At 35.2% G+C, this 22943-nt stretch overlaps 2 protein-coding genes and 2 pseudogenes across 2 annotated transcripts; 1 reads left to right on the top strand and 3 right to left on the bottom strand.

Moving 5' to 3' along the window:
• The first annotated feature begins 3138 nt into the window (after positions 1–3138).
• On the top strand, positions 3139–3818 carry LOC149425833 (cuticle protein-like; annotated as a pseudogene).
• Positions 3819–8139: 4321 nt separating this feature from the next.
• On the bottom strand, positions 8140–8875 carry LOC149425832 (larval cuticle protein A2B pseudogene; annotated as a pseudogene).
• Positions 8876–10342: 1467 nt separating this feature from the next.
• On the bottom strand, positions 10343–12991 carry LOC149425831 (cuticle protein-like). Its single transcript, XM_089643630.1, has 4 exons — positions 12980–12991; positions 12249–12697; positions 12091–12153; positions 10343–10571 (listed from the first exon to the last, which is right to left on the bottom strand). Exons 1-4 carry the CDS (start codon positions 12989–12991, stop codon positions 10343–10345), a joined length of 753 nt encoding a protein of 250 aa, XP_089499756.1.
• A 3317-nt stretch (positions 12992–16308) lies between these two features.
• On the bottom strand, positions 16309–17088 carry LOC149425830 (cuticle protein-like). Its single transcript, XM_089641904.1, has 2 exons — positions 17077–17088; positions 16309–16770 (listed from the first exon to the last, which is right to left on the bottom strand). The coding sequence occupies exons 1-2, from the start codon at positions 17086–17088 to the stop codon at positions 16309–16311; spliced, it is 474 nt and encodes a 157-aa protein (XP_089498030.1).
• Between the last annotated feature and the right edge of the window lie 5855 nt (positions 17089–22943).

Here is a 22943-nt window from a genome sequence, read left to right as displayed (position 1 = left end):
GCCATAGATGTTGACAGTGCAGATTTAAATCCAAACTGGTTATCCTCTGTCTTTAGATGGTCTGTTACGACCGTCGATAAATTTTTTTCAAATATTCATGCCAGTGCGGTTGAGAGTGAAATCTGTCGGTAGTTATTGATCACGGATGGATCAAGTTTTGTAGATTTAACTATGGTAATAATTACCGTCTTCGTCATTTCATTCGGGATGTACCTATAGCGCATAATATTTGAAAATAGTTTTGCTAGGTTGATATGAATCGCAGGCCCAGCATACTGAATGTGCTCAAGAGCTATTGAGTCATGTCCTGTGTCTTTTCCTGTTGCCATTTCTCTTACAGCTCTTTCTGCCATATGTGGAATAATTTGTATGGTAATTTGTATAGTAATTCTTTAGTGGTAATATTACCAAATTAATTACTCAATTATTAATATCAGGTAATATTCAGACATTTTTTGGCTACTTCTTCACCTGCCATTGAAAGGAAGTTACGAAATTCATTGGCGATATTTTCCCTTCCTCTTGCTCCATTCACACAGAGAGGAGTTTTCATATTAGTTTTCAATTCTGAAGAGGTTTTTTGACAAAATTTATAGAAATCTTATTTTATTTATCTTACTAATTTATAAAATATGAGAGAGGTTTCGCTGCCTCGAGCCACGAAAGAAAGATTCTACATATTTGGCTACAACCATATGATCCCATCCCGGAATTTTTCTATTTTTTTTTTGATTCGTGCTATTAAATGTGGCAGGGGCAGCACTTCGCAGAGCGTCTTCAACATTTTTGTACAGTGAATTTATTTGATTTTCATGTGTTTTAACCGTTGATTTTATATCAAGTTTTAATTGGTCGACATCTTGAATTATGTTTAGAAGTTTGCTGCTAATAGTTTCAGTATATTTAATTATTTCAACATTAGATTTTGGATTCCATCTAAAAGGATCAATCATATTATCACTACACGATTGACTAAAAGCTGGTAGAAATTGAAGATTGAGATTTATTATCAATGGCAAGTGATCAGACCACACAGCATCACATTGGTCATCCTGGCTCGCAATAACGTTTTTCAGAGATTTTGTGATGACACGGTGATCTAGCCAGCTCGTGGTACTATGCGCATCACTCACATATGTTAAAGTATCTACTCTTTACAAAAAAATTCTAGTTCTGGGCCAAACAGACTTTTGTGATCTGCATTGAAATCGCCTAAAATAATCGCACTCGACGAATTCCTTTGATTATTGTGTTTGCCTCAGTGATGCAGTTTGTGAAATCCTCAAGATTTTCGAGTTTTTTTGTCGGCATATAAATTGAAATAATTAATATTTTGCCATGGTTTACAGTAACTTGTATTGCCGCCAGTCTTGGCTCAGAGCATTTCATTATGTCGACAGAGAGAGAATCCCGCCATAGGATTCCGACTCCACCATAATGTCATCCAATTAGAGGGCTATCAGCTAGATTGACGGCTGAAGTTCCATATCCTGAAAATTGGGGATGATTTTTAAAAATATGTTTGTTTCTGTTGGTAGAACGCATGTTTCCTGGAGCCGTATTATGTCACTAGTTTCACATAAAACTTGTATAAAATTTATTGTCCATCGAATTGACGTACAATTCTGAGATACGATCCGTAGAGAATTTTAATTTTTCTGTGGATCCATTTTAAGAAGTTTCAAGTTTTCTGTTCGGATCGGTTTTTTAAAAATAGGGTTTCGGACTATGATACCTGGTGGCCAAATTTCATCTTTGATAATTTCTGAGAAATTTCCGCTGTTCATTCCAATTTTAAAAGTGGCAAACTCGCCAGATTTTGCCAGAAATGTGTCTATTTTAAAATTATGATTTGAGATTTTCACTTCTAAAAGTATTATAGTGATTTGTTTTTGGAGTATTTCTTTAGCCAAAGTTTTGGACAGCATTGCAGTGTCTATCATCAAGGCAAATATTTTACAGCGTACATTGTGGGAGATCAATAACTTATTTATTTCATCGGTCGTTGTTTCCGTATCGAATCGGAAGGCAACACTATATACTATATATATAGACTTTTAACCTAGAGCTCTCGTTTTTTTCCTTGATAGCACATGATAGCACTCTTATATACTCCGAAAGCGAGAACTTCTGCCTATCAGAACGCGGTAATAAACAGAGCGACTCAACTGCTTAACGATTCTGCATTAGCCATCGACATTTTCAGTGTCACCTACAGACAATTCAGTAAGTATCTTTTAAAACATGTCACAAAATAGTAAAACTGCCTCTGTAAACTTTTTAATTTGTAATCTTCTCCATGATATATTGGTGTATAACCGTTTTATGGAGAACATGAAAAATAAAGAAATAAAATAAATAAATGATTTATGCGTATTTATTTATTTATTTAATAGATACAATATAGATACAAAAGAAAGTACACATTACATATTAGGAAGCTTTGCCTGTCCAAGTAGGAAAGTTTCCCGTTCCAGGACGGAAAAACAATATTTAAAGCATTGTTTGTAGCAGATTTGATTGTAATTTCAATTCTTCTGAGACAACAATTATTGTTGAAAATATTCTTCTAAATCTCGTCTTCCATTCCATTGTCCTCAAAACAATCCTGAAACTAGAAGACCGTAGTCCGAATAGATCATAATAAAGACTCTATGAGTTAAATCCTGGAGAAATTTATCCCTCTGCCAATTTCTACAACAATCAATCTCCGCGAATGGTTTTATATTGATTTAAATAAAATAAATTAATCACATTAAACTAATGGCTTCAAATAAAACAACATGCTATTAAATAAATGTGTATCACGTTATGTAAATAGACACAAAAAAACTTCTGAATTAAACCAAATAAAAATGGCCCACAGACATAGAAAGAATAATTATCAATTTCTCACTTACAAGCGAGTATTACAGTGTCAACATGCACCAGATTTTATTGGCTAATTATATAATGTGGTGCTATATTCCACCGTCCTTAATCTTATGTGTGACACTTACCTACTGTTACTAAGCGACGAGAATAAGCTTGGAAAGTTGGGGGAGATGTAAAGAGTTGTGTGAAGGTCACGACTGTGTTAAGTATTTAAAGTGGGCTTTCAAAAAAATTAAGTACACTTTGAATTCTACAGCAGACAAGATGGCATTCAAAGTACGTGCACATTCAAAATATTGATTTGTAAATATGAAGAAAACTGTTTAAAATACAACAGTTATTTTATGTGGCGAAAATTAGATTTAGAAAAATAATATTTTTCATTTAAAATAGTTAATATATTTAATAATTAATTTGTTTTTCAATTCTAGATCCTCGCTTTCGCTTGTTTCGTAGCCGTTGCCAACGCAGGTCTTCTGGCCCCCGTGGTACAATATGCCGCCCCCTAGGTCCACTACTCCGCCCCCCAAGTTCACAAGGTCCACTACGCCCAGGAGGAGCAGTACGCCCCAGCTGCGTACAACTTTGAATACTCCGTCCATGATGAGCACACAGGGGATATCAAGAGCCAGCAGGAGACTCGCAACGGAGATGACGTCAAGGGATCCTACTCCCTGATCGAGGCTGACGGAAGCCGTCGTGTTGTAGAATATACCGCTGATGAGCACAGTGGCTTCAACGCTATCGTCCGCAACGAGCCCGCCCAACACGCTCCCCTGAAGCAGATCGTCAAGGTCGCCGCCCCCGTGTACGCTCAGGCCACCCCCGCTTATCAGGCTTACGCCGCCCCTGCCTACAAAGCATATGCCGCTCCTGCCTACAAAGCATACGCCGCTCCTGCCTACAAGGCGTACGCCGCCCCCACCCAGTCCTATTACCACTAAACCAATCCCACCGCATCGACTGACTGTTAAATTATGATTTAGTAACTTATTAATACATTATTTTGAACTGAATTTTAGGTTTTTAACTTTTTCCCAACCAATTTACCACACTACACGTTAAAAATTACTTTCGCTTTTCACCAGATGTTAAGGAAAACGAAAGAGAAAAATTCATTGCAGATTCTTTTCGATTTTATTATGAAAACATTAAATTGAAAATATTGTTTAAAAAACTACACATATTTAAATAAAATGTATCATTGAAGAAGAAGATAATGCTAATAAATCTTAACAAAACATGAAACACAACTACAGATAGAAAATAGAAGAATAAATATAACAGTCACAAGTAGGAATTGAACACACGGTCTCTTGTCTTACCGGTACACAGGCTTTTTAACAAATCGACGATAGGGAAATATATATTAAACGTCATATTTGTTGATCTCATATTTCAAATACAGAATTCACAAAATCATCTTGCAACAAATTTTTCCATATTTTTATCAGCTACCTTCGTAAACGATCACAAAGTTTCTATTGAAATTGGTTCGTAACCTAGATGGGGTCTCGAATAAACCAATCCAATTTTTATTCAAATGGGATAACTATTTAATTTTCCAAATGAATATTCATGAACAACTTTAAAAAAAACTTATTTTGAAGGTTAAACCCATGAATGTAATATGACATTGACAAAGAAGATAATACTAATATATATAGTTATAATTTTTTTTTCGACTTTATGTCCGGGTTAAAACTTCCCCACAGGAAACACTAAGCCCTTCCACAAATGATCATCTAGTCAATCCCACATTATTCAAGTGCATTATATATAAGCATAATAAATACAAGAACAACACGTCAACTCACCAGAGATCAAATGGGAAAATAATTCACCGACTCCAGATATTTTCATATCAGAGGGTGCGCCTCGGTAGAACTCCTAACTGGACCTATAAATCATACTGATCCACCAATATAAATATTAATTTTTTTTTTCGTAATCCTACATGTATTTTAAATGACTGATTTTTGACTGAAAATTTGGTTATAATATAGATAGTCATAATAATGAAAATATCATCAATGATTTATTGGATTTATTAAAAAAAAAATTAGGCGTAAAAGCTAGTAGATTAAAAAGATATAATTATACGTATAATAAAAAAAATAATAACAGATTATTCCATAAAAATGAAAAAATATTTTATTCCAAACTTGACGAAAAACAAAATATTATTTCGAATAATAATATTCCGTTGCCATCTGAATCAGATATGCGCGATTTTTGGACTAAAATTTGGAGTAAAGATATAAAACATTACGAGTCAAGTCCCTGGATAGAAAATGAAGAACTCAATTTTTCAGGCATTGAACAAATGAGTTTTTCTAATATATCGGTTGAATTGTTAACCAAAATTATTAAAAATACTCATAATTGGAAAGCCACGGGTTGCGATTGGATACATAATTTTTGGTACAAACGTCTAACTACTTTACATCCTGTTTTGGCAAAAAATCTTTCAAAATTTGTCAGTCAACCACAAAATTTTCCAAATTTTCTAACTAAGGGCATTACTTATATGTTGCCCAAAAGCGAAAATATTAATAATCCCTCTCAGTACAGAACCATTACATGTTTACCGACAATATACAAAATATTAACCTCTTGCTTGACAGATTTAATATATACTCATTTAGATGAAAAAAATATTTTATCTGAACAACAAAAAGGTTGTCGCAAAAAACATATGGGATGTAAAGAACAATTAGTTATTGATTCTGTAATTCTAAAACAGATTCAAACTCGAAAACGTAATTTACATACTTGCTATATAGACTACCAAAAGGCTTTCGATAGTGTCCCGCACTCGTGGCTGATCAAAGTATTAAATATATATAAAATTAACCCCATTATTATTAGCTTTTTGGAAAATATTTTGTCCTTTTGGAATACCAATTTACTTATCAATTTAAAAGGTAAGAAAATAGTAATACCGGGCATTTCAATTAAAAGAGGAATTTTTCAAGGAGACTCATTGAGTCCTCTTTGGTTTTGTTTAGCATTGAATCCTCTATATAAAATGTTAATTAAAAGCAAGTTTGGAATAAAAGTTAAGGGTAATACAAGGGAGAGTAGTACAATTTCGCATTTATTATATATGGATGACATAAAATTATTTTCGAATTCTGAACAAAATTTAGAGAAAATGATCGAGGTAGTTAAAAACTTTTCAGATGATATCAAAATGACTTTTGGTTTAGATAAATGTAGAACGATCCATATAGAGAAAGGCAAAATTGTAGATGGGGACCAGAGTATATTTAGAAATTTTCAAATTACTAGTATGAAAAGGGATGAGGTTTATAAGTATTTAGGATACCCACAATCAAATAGATTAGACCATAATAGTATTAAAAATGATATTAGGATTAAATTTCAAACTAGGATCAGGAAAATTTTAAAATGCAATCTATCTGCTAAAAATTTAGTAAAAGCAATAAATACTTGGGCAATACCTCTATTAACGTACTCATTTGGCATAATTAAATGGTCTAATACAGATTTAGATAGCTTAGAAAGATTAATTAGAACTACGCTAACAAATTTTAATTGCCATCATCCAAATTCAGCTATAGAACGAGTTAATTTACCTAGAAATTTAGGAGGTAGAGGTATAGTCAAAATAACTTCTTTGAAACATAATCAGGTAGAAATGCTAAGAATTTTTTTCCATAGGAAAGCTCATAGCTCAGAAATGCACAAAATAGTTTGCAAGGCACATAGAAATATTACACCTTTAAATTTATACGATGAGAATGCCAACATTTTTATAAATCCCAACCAGGAATTATTAGATTCCTGGTCAAATAAAATTTTACACGCAAAACACTTCAATTATCTCAACCAAACGTATGTTGACAAAATTTCGTCAAACAAATGGTTGAGTATTGGAGAGTTGAGCGCAGAAATAGAAGGATTTATGCTTGCCATTCAGGATAGAGTCATTAATACTAAAAATTATAGAAAGCATATAATCAAAGATACAAATCAAATTGATGATTTGTGTAGAAAATGTTTGGCTTTTCCGGAAACTATAGAACATATTATATCGGGATGTTCTATATTAGCACCGTCCGAGTATACATTTAGGCACAATCAAGTTTTAAAAATAATTCACCAAAATTTGGTAATTAAACATAACTTGATTGACTGCCGTAATGTAGTACCATATTATGAATACGAACCAAATTCATTTTTAGAAAACGAATTTTATAAAATATATTATGATAAAACTATACTAACAGACCGAACGATTAGTCATAATAGACCCGATATAGTTTTACACGACAAAATTAAAAAAATAACTTATATCATTGATGTCGCTATTCCAAATTCCTGTAATATTCAAAAATCTGTTAGTGAAAAAATAAGAAAATACACAGATTTAGGAATTATATATAAAGATGCAAAAGTCGGTCATTTTGAATACATGTAGGATAACAAAAGATTTTTTAAATATTTATGTTGAGGGATCAGTAGGATTTATAGGCCCTGTTAGAAGTTCTACCGAGCCGAACCCTCTGATATGAAAATATCTGGAGTCGGTGAATTATTTTCCCATTTGATCTCTGGTGAGTTGACGTGTTGTTCTTGTATTGTTTTGTATTTATTTTGCTTATATAATGCACTTACATAATGTTGATTGACTAGATGATCATTTGTGGAAAAGTGAGTGGAAGGGTTAAGTTTTTCCTTTGGGGAAGATTTAACCCGGACAACTAAATCGGAAGTTAAAAAAAAATTATAGTCTGAGAATGCCAAATTCTCAGACTATAAATTTCCTTAATCTGTGTATTTTCTTACTTTTTCAGAAACAGATATTTAAATATTACAAGAATTTGGAATAGCGACATCAATGATATAAGTTTTTTTTTTTAATTTTGCAATTGATATTTCAAACAATTGCTTCCAAGTTGAAAATATCAACCCTTAAATTTGTTCTTCATCATAATACTGACTGATCACTTATTAGATAAGATATACTTTAAATTGCTTGAGAGCTCGACCAAAATATTGAATTGACACATTTCAGGTCATTAGAAACATGTTCAGTCTTTTCTACAGTGATTCGTTCGTGTAAAAAATTAAATCGAAGAAAAAATTTCTTCTGGTCTTCTTGATTTTAAAGGTAACAATAGTTTGCATTCAGATTTTATAATTAAAAAAGGTATTGAAAAATATCATGTTCGGTTCAAAATAATTTATTAATAAGTTACTAAATCATAATTTAACAGTCATTGGGGTCGGGTTAGTTTAATGGTAGTAGGACTGGGCGGGGGCGGCGTATGACTTATAGGCGGGGGCGGCGTAAGCCTGGTAAGCGGGGGCAGCATGAGCGTATACGGGAGTGGCCACTTTCAGGATGGGCTTGATGACCTTAACCTGGTGTACGTTGGGCTCATTGTGGACGACGGCATTGAAGCCGCTGTGCTCATCAGCGGTGTATTCTACGGTACGACGGCTTCCGTCAGCCTCAATCAGGGAGTAGGATCCCTGCACCTGGTCTCCGTGGCGGGTCTCCTTCTGGCTCTTGATGTCTCCTGTGTGCTCATCATGGACAGAGTATTCGAAGTTGTATTCGGCAGGAGCGTACTGCTCTTCCTGGGCGTAGTGGACCTTGTGGACCTGGGGGGCGGAGTAGTGGACCTGGGGGGCGGCATAGTGGACCTGAGCGGGAGCCAGGAGACCAGCGTTGGCTGCAGCCACGAAGCAAGCGAAAGCAATGATCTAAAACATAAATGTGTTTAGTGAGAAAAAATTTGAAATCATATTTACAATGACCAACCCAATAGCACAAAAGTTTCACTTGAAGCTTTTGGATATGTATCTTTTTATCACTACACCACAAACGATATATTTTTCACAACAAGAAATAAATGTGTACACTGGGTGATGCACTTAGCTATTAATATTATGTAGGTAGAACCGATTTATCTAATATTTGAAGGAATTATTATTTTATGAAATGTGAACGTACTTTGAATGCCATTTTGTCAGCTGTTGAATTAAACTGTAACATATTGGTCAAAAAGCCTCCGTTAAATACCCCATCATTAACCTCCCACCAAAATCCATTTTGTAACACAATGTAGTTGACTACAATATTATGTCACACACGGCATGAAATTTCTCAATTCCAAACCGCTTTTTTAATGTAATTGTGAAGGCAATTAGAATTTTCTGTTTAAATTAAATTCATTGGGTACTTATGTACTTTGTCACTGACGAGGGAGGACATTGGGTCACAAGACCTTGTAAAGCAACCTTAAATTGGTTATATTTTTTGTTCAAATACTTCATCACCAAGGAAACACAAACAAATAAATAAAATAATGCTTTTTAATGGACTAAGGGAAGACCTGTTTTAATTTAGTTGTTTTGCATTTCGTCTGTTTATAAATTTGTTTGTAAGATATTTGTTTCGATTTCAAGATGTGACCTTTTTAATGGTTAGGTAAAGATTCTTTACAAACGTGAAATTGACTTGTTTATTTGGACTTTTTTATTCACATTTTTCAATTGTTATGGTACATAACAGCCTGAAAATAGAATAGTCATTCACTGTCACGTTTCTTTGAACTAATACTATAATTCCTTAATTGAAATTTAAAAAAAGTTACTTTAAATATATGGTTTATAATTAAATAGGATTGTATTTAATTACTATTATTTCAATTTCTTAATAAGATTTATAAGTAATGCTAAAGAATATATTTTTAAGTAGGTAAATTTAAAAATGAAAATACTGTTTTTGTTTTTGTGGTCATGTTTTATTTTATCTTGTTTTATTTTCTTCCTTTATTTTCTTTTCCCTGTATTTGTAACCATTCACAATTTTTTTAACCTAAGTGTGACTGGAAAAGCATATTTCTTTAAATACCTAACTTTGGTTTGTGCTTGTATGTTTGTTTGTTTCTTTATTTTGTTTTCTCCTGTTATTTGTTCTACTCCACCTTTTTTTTCCTTTTTTTTAAAGATTTTTATCTTTGATATCAAAATACCAATGACATTTTGTATTACATCTCCCTCACACATTGTAAATACCTGCCATCCTAAAAGGAGTTTTATGACGCATCGGTATTTGTTTAGAATTAGAATTGTTTTGTTTAAAAAAAACTTAAATTTTGTTGTACTATTATTGGAATCGTAAAGGAGCTACTTCACAACTAAAAACGAGAAGTGGTTTCACTATTGAGATATTGAGGGTAGTTTTGTTAAAAAATAAACAGTTTAATTTAATAGATTTGGAAAATGTCTATTATTTTTTTTTTCTTTTAAAATAATTTGTGGATACATATATGGGATCTTGGTAATGAGACAATGAAAGATGATGTTGTGTGTGTAACAGCGTTTATTGTGAGTCACTATAATTGCGCAGTTGGAAGTCTGGGACCGATGATGATGATGACACCAGGCGTAGACGGCGATGCCGGCTAAGCGGTGGTTGAGGTGCGGGTCAGCGAGTCGACACCGCGGTGGTAGAGACTGGACTCGTGAGGGTGTTAAGCATTGATGAAGACGTGGGGTCTTCCGGGTACTCTAGTGTGAAAGAGGTAGCCGAAGGTGTGGCAGATGAGCGGGAGATGCAGGCCGACGACGATGGTCGCGGGGCCGAGGCGCAGACCGGCGATGATGTGGTCACAGGGTCTAGGCGCGTGAGGTCAGCGCTGGCCAGGAATGATAACCTGGGCCAGGGCGTTGAGGTGAAATCCCAAAGAGTCCATGGTTGTAGTCCATGCAAAGTCGGGTGTAGGTGTGTAGCGATGAGGTAAAGAAAGAGCGAGGAAAGACGCGGGGGGAACCAGCCATAACAGCCGATTCCTCTGCTACGCCGAGTCGGACGGATGATGTCGGGTCAAAGTTGTTGAATGGAATGATGATGTACTTAGGTCCTCCACCACTTATTTAGGTGCTGATTCCTTTGTTCTCGTCTGCCACGGGTTGGAGTAGTGTCTGGACGTCGAACCCGAAGATCGTTGACTCGGTTCATTAAATGAACATTCGCATCACCCTGTATGCAAACATTCTCTTATCAGCAGTTTTACGTATCGCGGTACCGATATTTCAATTGAAGCTTTGTAAGTCTGATTGTCGATTCAGATTTTTTCTCTCGTGCGGTTTGATTATGCTATGATGACCTAAGCAGCGGCGACATAACCGCTACACATATTTTAAAAACCTTTTTAAATTTTACTAAATACTTTCGATTTATGACATCCAATAATGTGTATTTAATTTAAGTTTATATTTCGATTCCCGAATGTTATTTTTTCACTTCAAATCAAATTCGTGTTTCAAAATGATTGATAATATTGACATGGATTTATAATATGCTCACCGACAATTGAGATGATTTTTTTTATTTATTCATGTAACGATTTTTTCATTTGAATACTAATTATAAGTCTTAGTACTTAGTTGCTAGTTATAAGTCATACATGTAGTTAACTAGTTATAAATCGTAGTCGTAAGTTATTAATCATAAGTGATAAGTGATAAGTTGTAGTTGATTAAATAAACCAAGCTGTAGAGCGCCCTTAATCAATTACTAATAAATATTACCGGTCCTTACCTTTTATGTGACTTCTTAATCGAGAGTTCACATCGTTTTCATATATTTATACAGGGATTCAGCATGCCACTAAATGTACATATTCGGATAATGTGAGACAGAGTCTAAGTTATATAATTGTAATAAATATTTGACATGAATCAAACACGTTTAATAGGTGATTCTCCAAACATAAATATGGGAAAAGATGGCTAGTGATTAAGTCAGACTGTTCAAGGACTAGTGTATTGTAAAGATGAACTTTTTAAGTTAGTCTGTAGTTTTTTGATGTTTAGTCATATATCTGAATTTTTCTTTGCAAAAACAATATATTTAGGCACTCAACCTTTCCTTTACATTTTAATTTCTTTTCTAAAGGTAATATATTATACTGACGCTTTGAATAAATAGCTGCACTATGCGATTTTAAAACCACATTAACTTCTTCGTTTATTTTTCCGCTATACTATTTTTTGAAATATTTATAAAAAAAGCTTAATTAAAAACAGGTGTTATAAAGAAAGGGATCAGAAATAACATATCTCTTAATGGCAATAAAGATACGTTATTTGCATACAAATAATAATTTAATAAGTAACTCAATAATAATTTAACTGCAGTTGGGAGAAGGGTAGGTTTAATGGTAGTAAGACTGGGCGGGGGCGGCGTATGACTTGTAGGCGGGTGCGGTATGGGCGTAACGGAAAGCAACGGAAATAAAAATACATTGTTGCTTGTAAAGAATAATTTAATAAGTTACTTAATCACAATTTAACAGCGGTTAGGAAAAGGGTAGGTTTAATGGTAGTAGGACTGGGCGGGGGCGGCATGGGCGTAGGCGGGAGCGGCATGGGCGTACACGGGGGCGGCGACCTTGACGACCTGCTGCAGGGGAGCGTGCTGTCCGGGCTCATTGTGGACGACGGCGTTGAAGCCGCTGTGCTCATCAGCGGTGTATTCTACAGTACGACGGCTTCCGTCAGCCTCAATCAGGGAGTAGGATCCCTGCACCTGGTCTCCGTGGCGGGTCTCCTTCTGGCTCTTGATGTCTCCTGTGTGCTCATCATGGACGGAGTATTCGAAGTTGTATTCTGCAGGAGCGTACTGCTCCTCCTGGGCGTAGTGGACCTTGTGAACCTGGGGGGCGCCATAATGGACCTGGGGGGCGGCATAGTGGACCTGGGGGGCGGCATAGTGGACCTGGGCGGGAGCCAGGAGACCAGCATTGGCCGCGGCCACGAAACAAGCGAAAGCAACGATCTACAACCAAGAAAGAAATAAATCCATTAGCAAAAATGTTCGAAGAACAATGATTAAATGAAAACTATTGTATTAATCAAAACACATTTGTTACAATTTTAAAACGAAACTTCAAACTGCGTATTTTATTTCACGACACGACCCACAAAATGTCAACATAACATATTGTGTTCACTATTTTTATGATGCACTTTGAAATAATGTTAAAATAAATAAAACCAAATTAATCAGTAGTTGTTTTGAAACTTTATGAATATAATATAACATGCAATGCAAACCTACTTTGAATGCCATTTTGTCTGCTGTCGAATTCAAACTGTAACATATCGGTCAAAAAGCTTACCTTAAATATCCCAACCGTGGACCCCCACCAGAATCCGTAATACCCGATTATCGAGTGCATGCAGTACATGCGACACTCCTTAGCAACTTGTCTCTGCAAGAAATTATTCAATTGCAATCCAATTTTTTGCAGTGATTTTTTAAGCCAATAATTGGTTTGGTCACACAACATTATAGAGACTATCAAACTGTGAGTTATATATAGAAAAGCTAAAATTCGGAGCACGACAATTTCTTAAATGTTTTTCTTTGACGGTTTGTTCGACGCTCACTTTTTAATTATTTCAGATGAACATATAACTAAATTCTAAAATGTTTTTCTATGCCTTCTAGGGTAAAGTCGACTATAGATTAGTCCATTAGGCCGCGCGCCAAATATTATTTTTACACGACTTCATTACTTATGTCGTTCAGATTCCCACTTTATTTTACAGATTTGATAGGACAAATGCAACAGCGCTTACCAAATACAGTGTGAACCAAAGCTATATCAGTACCTTCCAAATACAGTGTGCACCAAAGCAATATCAGCGCCCACCAAACACAGTGTGCACTAAAGCAATATCAGATCCTACCAAATATTATGTGCATAAAACAGCTGTAGGTAAATGACTCAAAAATGTCGTAGATTTTATTAGAAAAATTAAATTTGCAGAAAGCACACAATAAATCCGTACCATCCGTACTACACTGAACTTTGTGGCAGTACATACTAAAACATATTTTGGTCAAAGAAACTATTTGTATCGGGATTCACTTTTGTTAAATGTTCTTCCAGATTATATTTAGTGTCCCCACTTCCTTAGTTAAAATTAAAAAGATTGTAAAGATATTTGTGTTGAAAAAGCATTATCATTTTCATTCTTGTCGTTTCTAAATAAATAGATTTTCTATAAGTTCATCGTGCTAAAAAACAGAGTGTCACTTTAGTTGTTTTTTATGTTTATGTTATTTTTTTCTTCGTGATAATGATTGATTTACATATGGTTCAAATATTAGTACTTTGTTTCTCAAGTACCCAACTGGCTACTCAAGTAACAAATGTTTTCTTTTATTCATTCTTCTTGTAATATTGTAAGATTAAATAAATTCATATTTACATAATGTATTTATCTTTGGAATGGTGAGATTGAAATGACATATTGTAGAAAGTACAAATAAGAATTCTCAGTAAATTCTAGTTATAATTTATTTTCGCCAAAAAAAGGAGAAACGGTGTATTGACTTTAAGCCATCGATATGTTCTTGTATGGTTAATTGGCTTCATCATTTCAATAAAATTCTGATAGCGGCGTTGGAATACTATACAAATGTATTAAATTTGTTTATCGTCTTATTGTCAGGGAACATAACGTTTCTTTTCTATTTTCTTTATCTTTGCACGGCGAACGATGAAATAATGCTGAAGGCTTTATTTTATTTAATCACCAATGTTTCATTTTAAAACGTCACACATTTATAGTTTGTTAGTCGTATTGATAGTTGTAACAATAATATCCTCCGCAACTAGCTCAGAATAATACTCAAATATATTGCTGTTTTATACTTACCTCTTAAGTCGTATGTTCTGCCTTCTTATCATTTCAGGTCGCTTGTGTGAGGACTAGGGCTGTGCATTTAATTACGAGCATCTATTAATTATGAGTCTCGATTTTAATTGGGTTTGTTAAGTTTTAAGCATTACGTCGCCGGGCGGAGAATAACATATCTTGAAAATCACTTTTCTCTAACTCGACTGTAACTTCTTCATCCACTGCCCAGCATCACACCGCTGGGCAGGGGACGCGTACTTCACCACCACTCCCGTCTCGGTCTCCTCTCTCTCCCGCCTCAGTCTTGACTGGTTTCCTTCCTGTCTTACTCCGCACTTCTCACTTTTTTCTTACAACCCACGTCTGTCAACACTTTCTTTGTCGGGAACACACTCAGTTTATAATTCAAATTTAATTGTGACGAAGTTTGATTCGCCACATAGTGTTGGTAATTCAATTAAACAAAAAAAAATACAGTGTGTGGCAAGCCTACGCACGACGGAAGTGAAACTTTTAGTATTCTTTTCTCTCTCTTTTCATTTCATTCTCTCTTTTTTTTCTGTCTATTGACATATTTATAAGTAGCATATGATAAAAAAAAATTAAAAGTTATAAAAATATGGGATTCGAACCCGGGTCCTGCATAACGAGTGTCGAACGCTCTGCCTCTAGACCGCGAGGAGAGGTATCTAGCGCGACGAGAACCGCGTATACAACGTGTACTCCTCAATTGACTTGTCCAGCGCAAATTTTCGTTTTCAAACACAGCAAATGAATAATATCACATAACGTCTCGTTAACGCTTTATATAGGGTCGAATCGAAAATATATCGGCAGTGTGAAGTCATATCTGTCGTTTTTCAAAATATTTCCGTATATTTGTCCGTTTTGGAAAAGATCTATCGTGTTTTAACAGTCTCATACCCGTATGGAATCTGAATTTGAAAAAATTTTCTAAATTTTGAAAAACTCACTTACGGCTGTGTTTTTTACTAAAAAAACATGTCACGCACGTCTGCGAGGGTAATTAGTCGCGTTATCGGCCTTGATTAGTAATTTTAATGATTCAAAATAAAAATAATTAATCAAAATACCGAGCGACTCTACCGGCTCGATTTGTAAGCTATATTTCGACCAAAATATCACATAGTCAAAATATCTAAAAGTCGCAGCACGAGAGCATTTTATCACTTTTCCTCGTATTAAAAAAATCACAAAAAGAAAAAAAAAATTAGTTAAAGCGGGGATCGAACCTCGGTTCTTCACGACCACAGTTGGGCGCTCTGCCTCTAGACCACGAAGCTGAGTTTGGAGAGTGACCTAAACTAGGTATATAATATTAGCTAGGTCCTATAGCGAAATGATCACGGTTTTTCGTGACGGTCATGAGTCGGTTTTACTCCGGTCCTCGAAATTGCATGACGCGCGTAAAGAAATTTCACTTCAAAGGAAATTCCTTATGAATAGACCAATAGAACTATTAGGCAGTCTTTAAATAATATTTATAGCGGGTTTGATATTTTAATCACGAATGGGATCGTTGTTAAAGCATTCACCTGAAAAATCATTTTTGGCTTGTGTTGTTATTGCATTACCTACAAGGTGAAGACATTTAAAGATATTAAGAAACTAATTTATACAAAGGAGCAACGGAAATAAAAATACATTGTTGCTTGTAAACAATAATTTAATAAGTTACTTAATCACAATTTTACAGCGGTTAGGAAAAGGGTAGGTTTAATGGTAGTAGGACTGGGCGGGGGCGGCATGGGCGTACGCGGGAGCGGCATGGGCGTACACGGGGGCGGCGACCTTGACGACCTGCTGCAGGGGAGCGTGCTGTCCGGGCTCATTGTGGACGACGGCGTTGAAGCCACTGTGCTCATCAGCGGTGTATTCTACGGTACGACGGCTTCCGTCAGCCTCAATCAGGGAGTAGGATCCCTGCACCTGGTCTCCATGGCGGGTCTCCTTCTGGCTCTTGATGTCTCCTGTGTGCTCATCATGGACGGAGTATTCGAAGTTGTATTCTGCAGGAGCGTAATGCTCCTCCTGGGCGTAGTGGACCTTGTGAACCTGGGGGGCGGCATAGTGGACCTGGGGGGCGGCATAGTGGACCTGGGGGGCGGCATAGTGAACCTGGGCAGGAGCCAGGAGACCAGCATTGGCCGCGGCCACCAAACAAGCGAAAGCAATGATCTACAACCAAGAATGAAATATAGCCATTAGCAAATTTTTTGGAGTACAATTCTGTGATACAATGGTTAAATGACAACTTTTTTTAAACAAATTTAGTAACCAAAACACATTTGTTACAAATATAAAAATTAAACTCCAAACTATGTATTTTATTTCACCACTCAACACACATAATATCAACATAACATATTATGTTCACTATATTAATTATGTACTTTGAAATAATGTTATAGTATGTAAGACTAAATTAATAGGTAGTTGTTTTAAAAGGTTGTGAATATAATATTACGTGTAATGCAAACCTACTTTGAATGCCATTTTGTCTGCTGTCGAATTCAAACTGTAACATATCGGTCGAAAAGCAAACCTTAAATATCCCAACCGTGGACCCCCACCAGAATCCGTAATACCCGATTATCGAGTGCATGCAGTACATGTGACACTCCTTTGCTACTTGACTCTGCAAGAAATTACTCAATTACATTCAGATTTTTTGCAGTGAATTAAAAAAAATTGGGTTAAATTTTTATTTTTAATTATTTGTTCACACAAAATTATAATGTCTGTCAAACTGTGAGTTAGTCGTTGGGAAGCTATGATTTGGAGGGTCACATCATCTTGAAATTACAGTGACTGTCAAACTGTGAGTTAGTAGTTGGGAAGCTATGATTAGGAGCGCCGCATCTTCTTGAAATTTCTTAGACTTTTACTTAAAGTTAAGTGTAAGACCAATGCGTTAAGGTGCTACTCGACCTCGCTATCCAACATCCCTATCCATCTCCACTGGGGTGATCCTTGATTGACACTTACGCGTTAGGGCCAAGGTATTTAACAAGGTTGGTTCATGCAATCATATTTTGGGAAAAAACCGCATAGGGCCGCTCGCTAGCTCGCAACGTAGATCGAATACCAGTAGGAGTCCGTAGGAACGATTTCCTTCACTTTTCACTTTTTTCACACAAATCATTTTTGGTAAATTTCCTCACAGTTATGTTTGTACATACGACTCATATTAAAGTCGATAAAATTTTGTTTTTTAACAGTAGTGAATAGTAGAAAAAGTCTAGGATGACTAACGCATTATCTCTTCTCTGAAATGATATACGGAGTCGACTAAAAGACGATATAATATATACGTTGTTTTTTTATCAGTAGGTAACAATGTGGTATGGAGTAGTGAATGTGTAGAAAAATTATTACTCAAAGAAGACTTAACGCATTACCTTTGCACTGGAATGACATACGAAGTCGAATTAAGTAGATAAAATGTATTTTTGAACAGTAACAATATGGCGTAGAAAAAATCGGGGACACCCGCAGAAAACATGGCGCGATCAAGTGAAACAAACACTTATGTATGGCAAATTTAGGTGTATGCAATGAACAAAGAAAGGGATGTGAGAAGAATGTAGAAGTAAGAAAAAAAAAAAAAAAAAAACGTATTTCTACCAAAACTACACCCAGTTTTCAGGTAGATACACTAGAATTCATAACCTAAAAATCTTACTCCAAACCATTCATAACCTGAGCAATACCGGGTTCACGTCAGCTATTAAATATAATTTTTGGTTCACCTTTCCAAGCACTTACGTTGGTTTGTAGACAGCACTACTCAGGGCCGGCCCTTCGCAATTGCCAAGGCGCTGATAATACGACTAACAGTCCTAACACATCGCCCTTGTGATTATTTTTTGTGAAAAAGGGCGCTACACAAAAATTTAAATCAGCCGAATGTTATTGATTACGGTGATCATCTATCTACCTAGGAGTCTACTGGTTTTGACAAGGGGCCTCCCAAACAGGCGCCGTTTGGCTCAGGGCCGGCTCTGCCACTACTTACTTTGAATACATAACCATTACATACTTAATCACTCAACCACTGTTGAATTTGGCAACCAATTTTGGTCGGAAGCCCCAAAACCCTTGACTTTAGTTGAAATTATTGGTTTGGTTAACTTTAGTTTATTTATCTCACGAGAACGGGTCTTTTCTACCATTTCTTACATTTATTAAATTTAAGCACCTACACAATTATGACACACAAATTAATAAAAGTGGAATTTGAATGTTTTTGATATTTTTGTTTCTAGGAAATTGATTCGATATTTATTTATTTATTTATTAACGCCGATTATAGCGGCTTTTACAAAATAATAACAATTGTTTTACATATGAATACAGAATATACATAGATAAAAAAATACATAAAAGAGAACAATAGAAATAGTTATTATAAATACAATACAACAATATATAAATATATAAACAAATCATATACAATAAATCCCGGATAAATTAATACTTTAAAACTGTATTAGATTATAGTCAATCTGAGAAGCGCTGACATACAGTTTTAATTAAGTAGTGTTTGTATGAGGTTAAACTAGCAATGTTTATAGATTCATCCAAAACATATTTATTACCAAGTACATGTAGTCGATTCATTATGGAATTGAGTTCAGCGTTAGATCCTGTATTGTTGCAATGATAGGGTAATTTGAAACGAACTGATCGACTAGGTACATGGAAACATATTAACGAAAGAAGTTCAGGGGAGTTCAACAGGTTGGTAACGATTTTAAATAAATAAAATAGGTCAAAACAAATTCTTCTTTCTTTTAATGTATCGAGTCCCAATAATTGTAACAGAGAGGGGTAATTAATGTTTTCTATGAATATTCCCAATTTAAAATTAATATAACGTAAAAATTTATGTTGGACTCGCTCAAGGGAATTCTTATGTACACTGTAGTAAGGACTCCAAATAGTGCTGTTAAATTCTAGTTGGCTTCTAACAAGTGAAGTGTAAAGTAATTTGACAGTTTTTAAATTTTTTTAAATCCTTTGAAATCCGTAAGACAAATCCTAACATTTGCATTGCTTTACTGGTTATATTATTAATATGTTTAATGAATGTTAATTTAGTGTCAAAGGTTATACCAAGGTCTCTTATTTCATCAACAGATAATAAGGTGTGATTATTGAGAAAGTAGGTGAACAACAATGGGTTTTTTTTTCTGTGGAATCTCATAAGTTGACATTTTTTTACATTAAGAGTTAATTTGTTTTTAAGACACCAATCGTAAAAGCTATTAATATTAGATTGAAGTGTTAGACAGTCCTCGATGTTGTCAATAATTCTATATATCTTCATATCATCAGCGAACATTAGAATGAGAACACGGGTGAATATGTTTGTTACGTCGTTAATGAATAAATTAAAAAGTAAAGGACCAAGATGCGAACCCTGGGGTACACCGCTGGTAGTTTCGAACATGTAGGATAAGTGATCATTAATACAGACAGTTAACTGACGCCTAAGTAAGTAACTCTTAAACCAAGATAAAAGGTTTCCATTAATGCCGAGTTTCAAAAGTTTATTAATGAGGATTTTATGACAGACCTTATCAAACGCCTTACTGAAGTCGGTATATATAGAATCAACTTGTTGTTTGTTGGCAAGTGCATTGGAAATAAAATTTTCATATAATGTTAGGTTAGTCAAAGTTGATCTGCCGGAGATAAAGCCGTGTTGACAAGTTGCGATACAAGAGTTTACAAAGAAGCTGATTTTCTTAATAATCAATTTCTCAAAAAGTTTAGGTATAGACGATTGAATACAGATAGGCCGATAATTTTCAACAAAGGATTTATCACCACTTTTAAATACAGGTGTTAGGTAGCTAAGTTTCCATATCCGTATGTGGATAATAAATAAATCTTTTTTTTTGCCCTTGAATTTTTCATTAACAATATTTGCCTATAGTTTTGCTTACCTAAACAGTATATACAACAATATTTGCCTATAGTTTTGCTTACCTAAACAGTATATCCAAAATATTTTCCTATAGTTTTCCTTACCTATGTATATTTATATAAGTAAATATTTTTAAATTTTCATATCCGCAACATCTCGCTCCTTCCTGATCACTTTACTGTTTTATCTTTGACATTTGATTATTCTCTGACATTCTTCTTCGGACTATCTGTAAAATGCATGAGATTGTTTGTACTAATTTGTGCATTTATTTTTCATGCGGATTAAGATTTATTGGTTTTATAAACTAATTTACAGTTCAAAGCAAAATTATTCACTTAGAAATTGAAAGAAAAAAATGCCATAATAAATGTTATATATATAAATTAAAGTAAAGAAATGGTATCTCCATGATCATTGGAGTGTATTGAGCAGATCAAGGAAAACAAATTGGTTGTTGTGGTTTAAAACAAAGCCGCAAAAAGTGTTAATGTCTGGCTTGTGTTTACATAGCCTGGCCCCGCTACCATCCAGCCGGCCGGAGGAATCATGCCGGCCCCCTGAGACAGAAGTCAGGGACCATACTCCTCACAGTCCCCGCATCCCAGCAGCCCCGCCCCGAGGACCCGAGGACCCGGAGGCCACCCCGCCCCATGGCTCCCCAGACGCCCTACGCCACTGAGATGCCCGAGCCCGTCGCAGGGCCCTCACGGGCACAAGGACCCATCCATGACCCAAGCCTCGAACTACCAGGCGCCCCCGAAGCCGCAGCAGCCTATGCAGACGGCTGCCCCCTCTGGATAGAGGTTGGATGAGGCCGTCTAACCCCATCAAGATGCCCCTATCTCTCCAAAGACCACAACCGTTACAGTGCGGCAACCGGTATACCGGATTGCCGGAGGTTAGTGAAAAATAAAGCGCGCCGATACTAATACTAATTTAAAATTACCCCGCAGGTGCCAGAGGGAAAAAGTGAATGATTTCTTTTGTATATTGCTATAACGTTGAACGCTATTTTTAAACTAAAAAGTACTCAGGTACATAGTTTAAATTTAATTTAAACTCTGAGTAAAAAAAATAATAAAATTTAATATAATTTAATATTATTCAGGAAAATTTTTCTTTAACTAATTGTTCTTGTTTTATTTTAAAGATATATAATATTGTCGACAGATGTCACTTTAATTGTACCATAGTAACTAATTCATTTACTTGTCAATTTAGTAGATTCCCATGTCACCACGATAATCAGTGTTCATTTATTTTCTGTTACCATTATTTCTCTTCAAACCAGGGGGGTATAAGTTAGATCAAAAAATTGGAACCGAAATATTGTGACGTCATAATATGATTGCCTAACTATATACACCAATGAAAATCTCTGAAAGTCTATGGAATTTAATTTTCAGAGTTTTTCATTGGTGGATAGTATAATAAGTGGGCTCCGAATGAGAATTGTACTATCTATATATTGGCATATGTAGTGTTTAGGACCAATCAGCTTCATACAAAATCCCGAAGATATCGATCTAGTGAGTGGTTTATTTATGCTTCAAATGTTCTAACTCTGTTATAAACAGCTTGTGACCGTCCTGTGAAGCGTCCTTGTGTTTTAATATTAAGCCATGTTTCATGTTACACTATACAGAGTGTCCGGGGTTAAAGTGCAGTAACTTCGGGAAGTGATTTTACATGATGGTAGAAGTAAAAAAGACAAATAAATTTTTTGAAATTTCAACTTTTAGATGTACTTTTCAGCTACAAACGAAAAATTGCGCCGGCGCGCGTGTTCGTACTGCATTATTATTGCTTTTGGATCATTTGAAATCGACCGGCCGATCCTCGAACTAACACCCGCTACCCCCCCTTCCCGTGCTTTACAGCTGGCAACAGAACAGCTGTGATTTGTTTACTTTAAAGTAATGTTATAAACACATGTACGAGTTGTAAATAATATCACTTTACGTTTACATACTTGCATGCAAGATGAAGGTGGACATTTTGAAAATCTGTTAAATTAGTAAAAAAGCCATGACATTAGTTAAGTGTTTAATAAGTTATTAATATTTTTTATTGTCATTCACTGGCAAATAATGAACAACGTCACCAGTCTCGCGCTCGATAAGCATACAGCGAATTTATGGGGTAAGTGTGTACCTTCACTAAGGATTTTTAGTAGGTATGTCTTTTTGTATGGAAAAAAAAAAGTTGAAATTTCGGAAAAAGTTGTTTTTCTTTTTTGCTCCTACCATCATGTAGAATCACCTCCCGAAGTTACTGCACTTTGACCTCGGACACCCCGCGTACACAAATAAAATCTCTGAAAATTTATGGAATATTTATTATATGAGTTTTTTATTGGTGGATAATATAATAAGTAGGATCCGAATGGGAATTGTTCTATCTATATATTGGC

Source organism: Hesperophylax consimilis, chromosome 2 (assembly GCF_061612785.1).
Source record: "Hesperophylax consimilis isolate HC1 chromosome 2, BYU_Hcon_1.0, whole genome shotgun sequence".
Classification (NCBI taxonomy): domain Eukaryota; kingdom Metazoa; phylum Arthropoda; class Insecta; order Trichoptera; family Limnephilidae; genus Hesperophylax; species Hesperophylax consimilis.
This window is presented reverse-complemented; position numbering and strand designations above follow the sequence as displayed.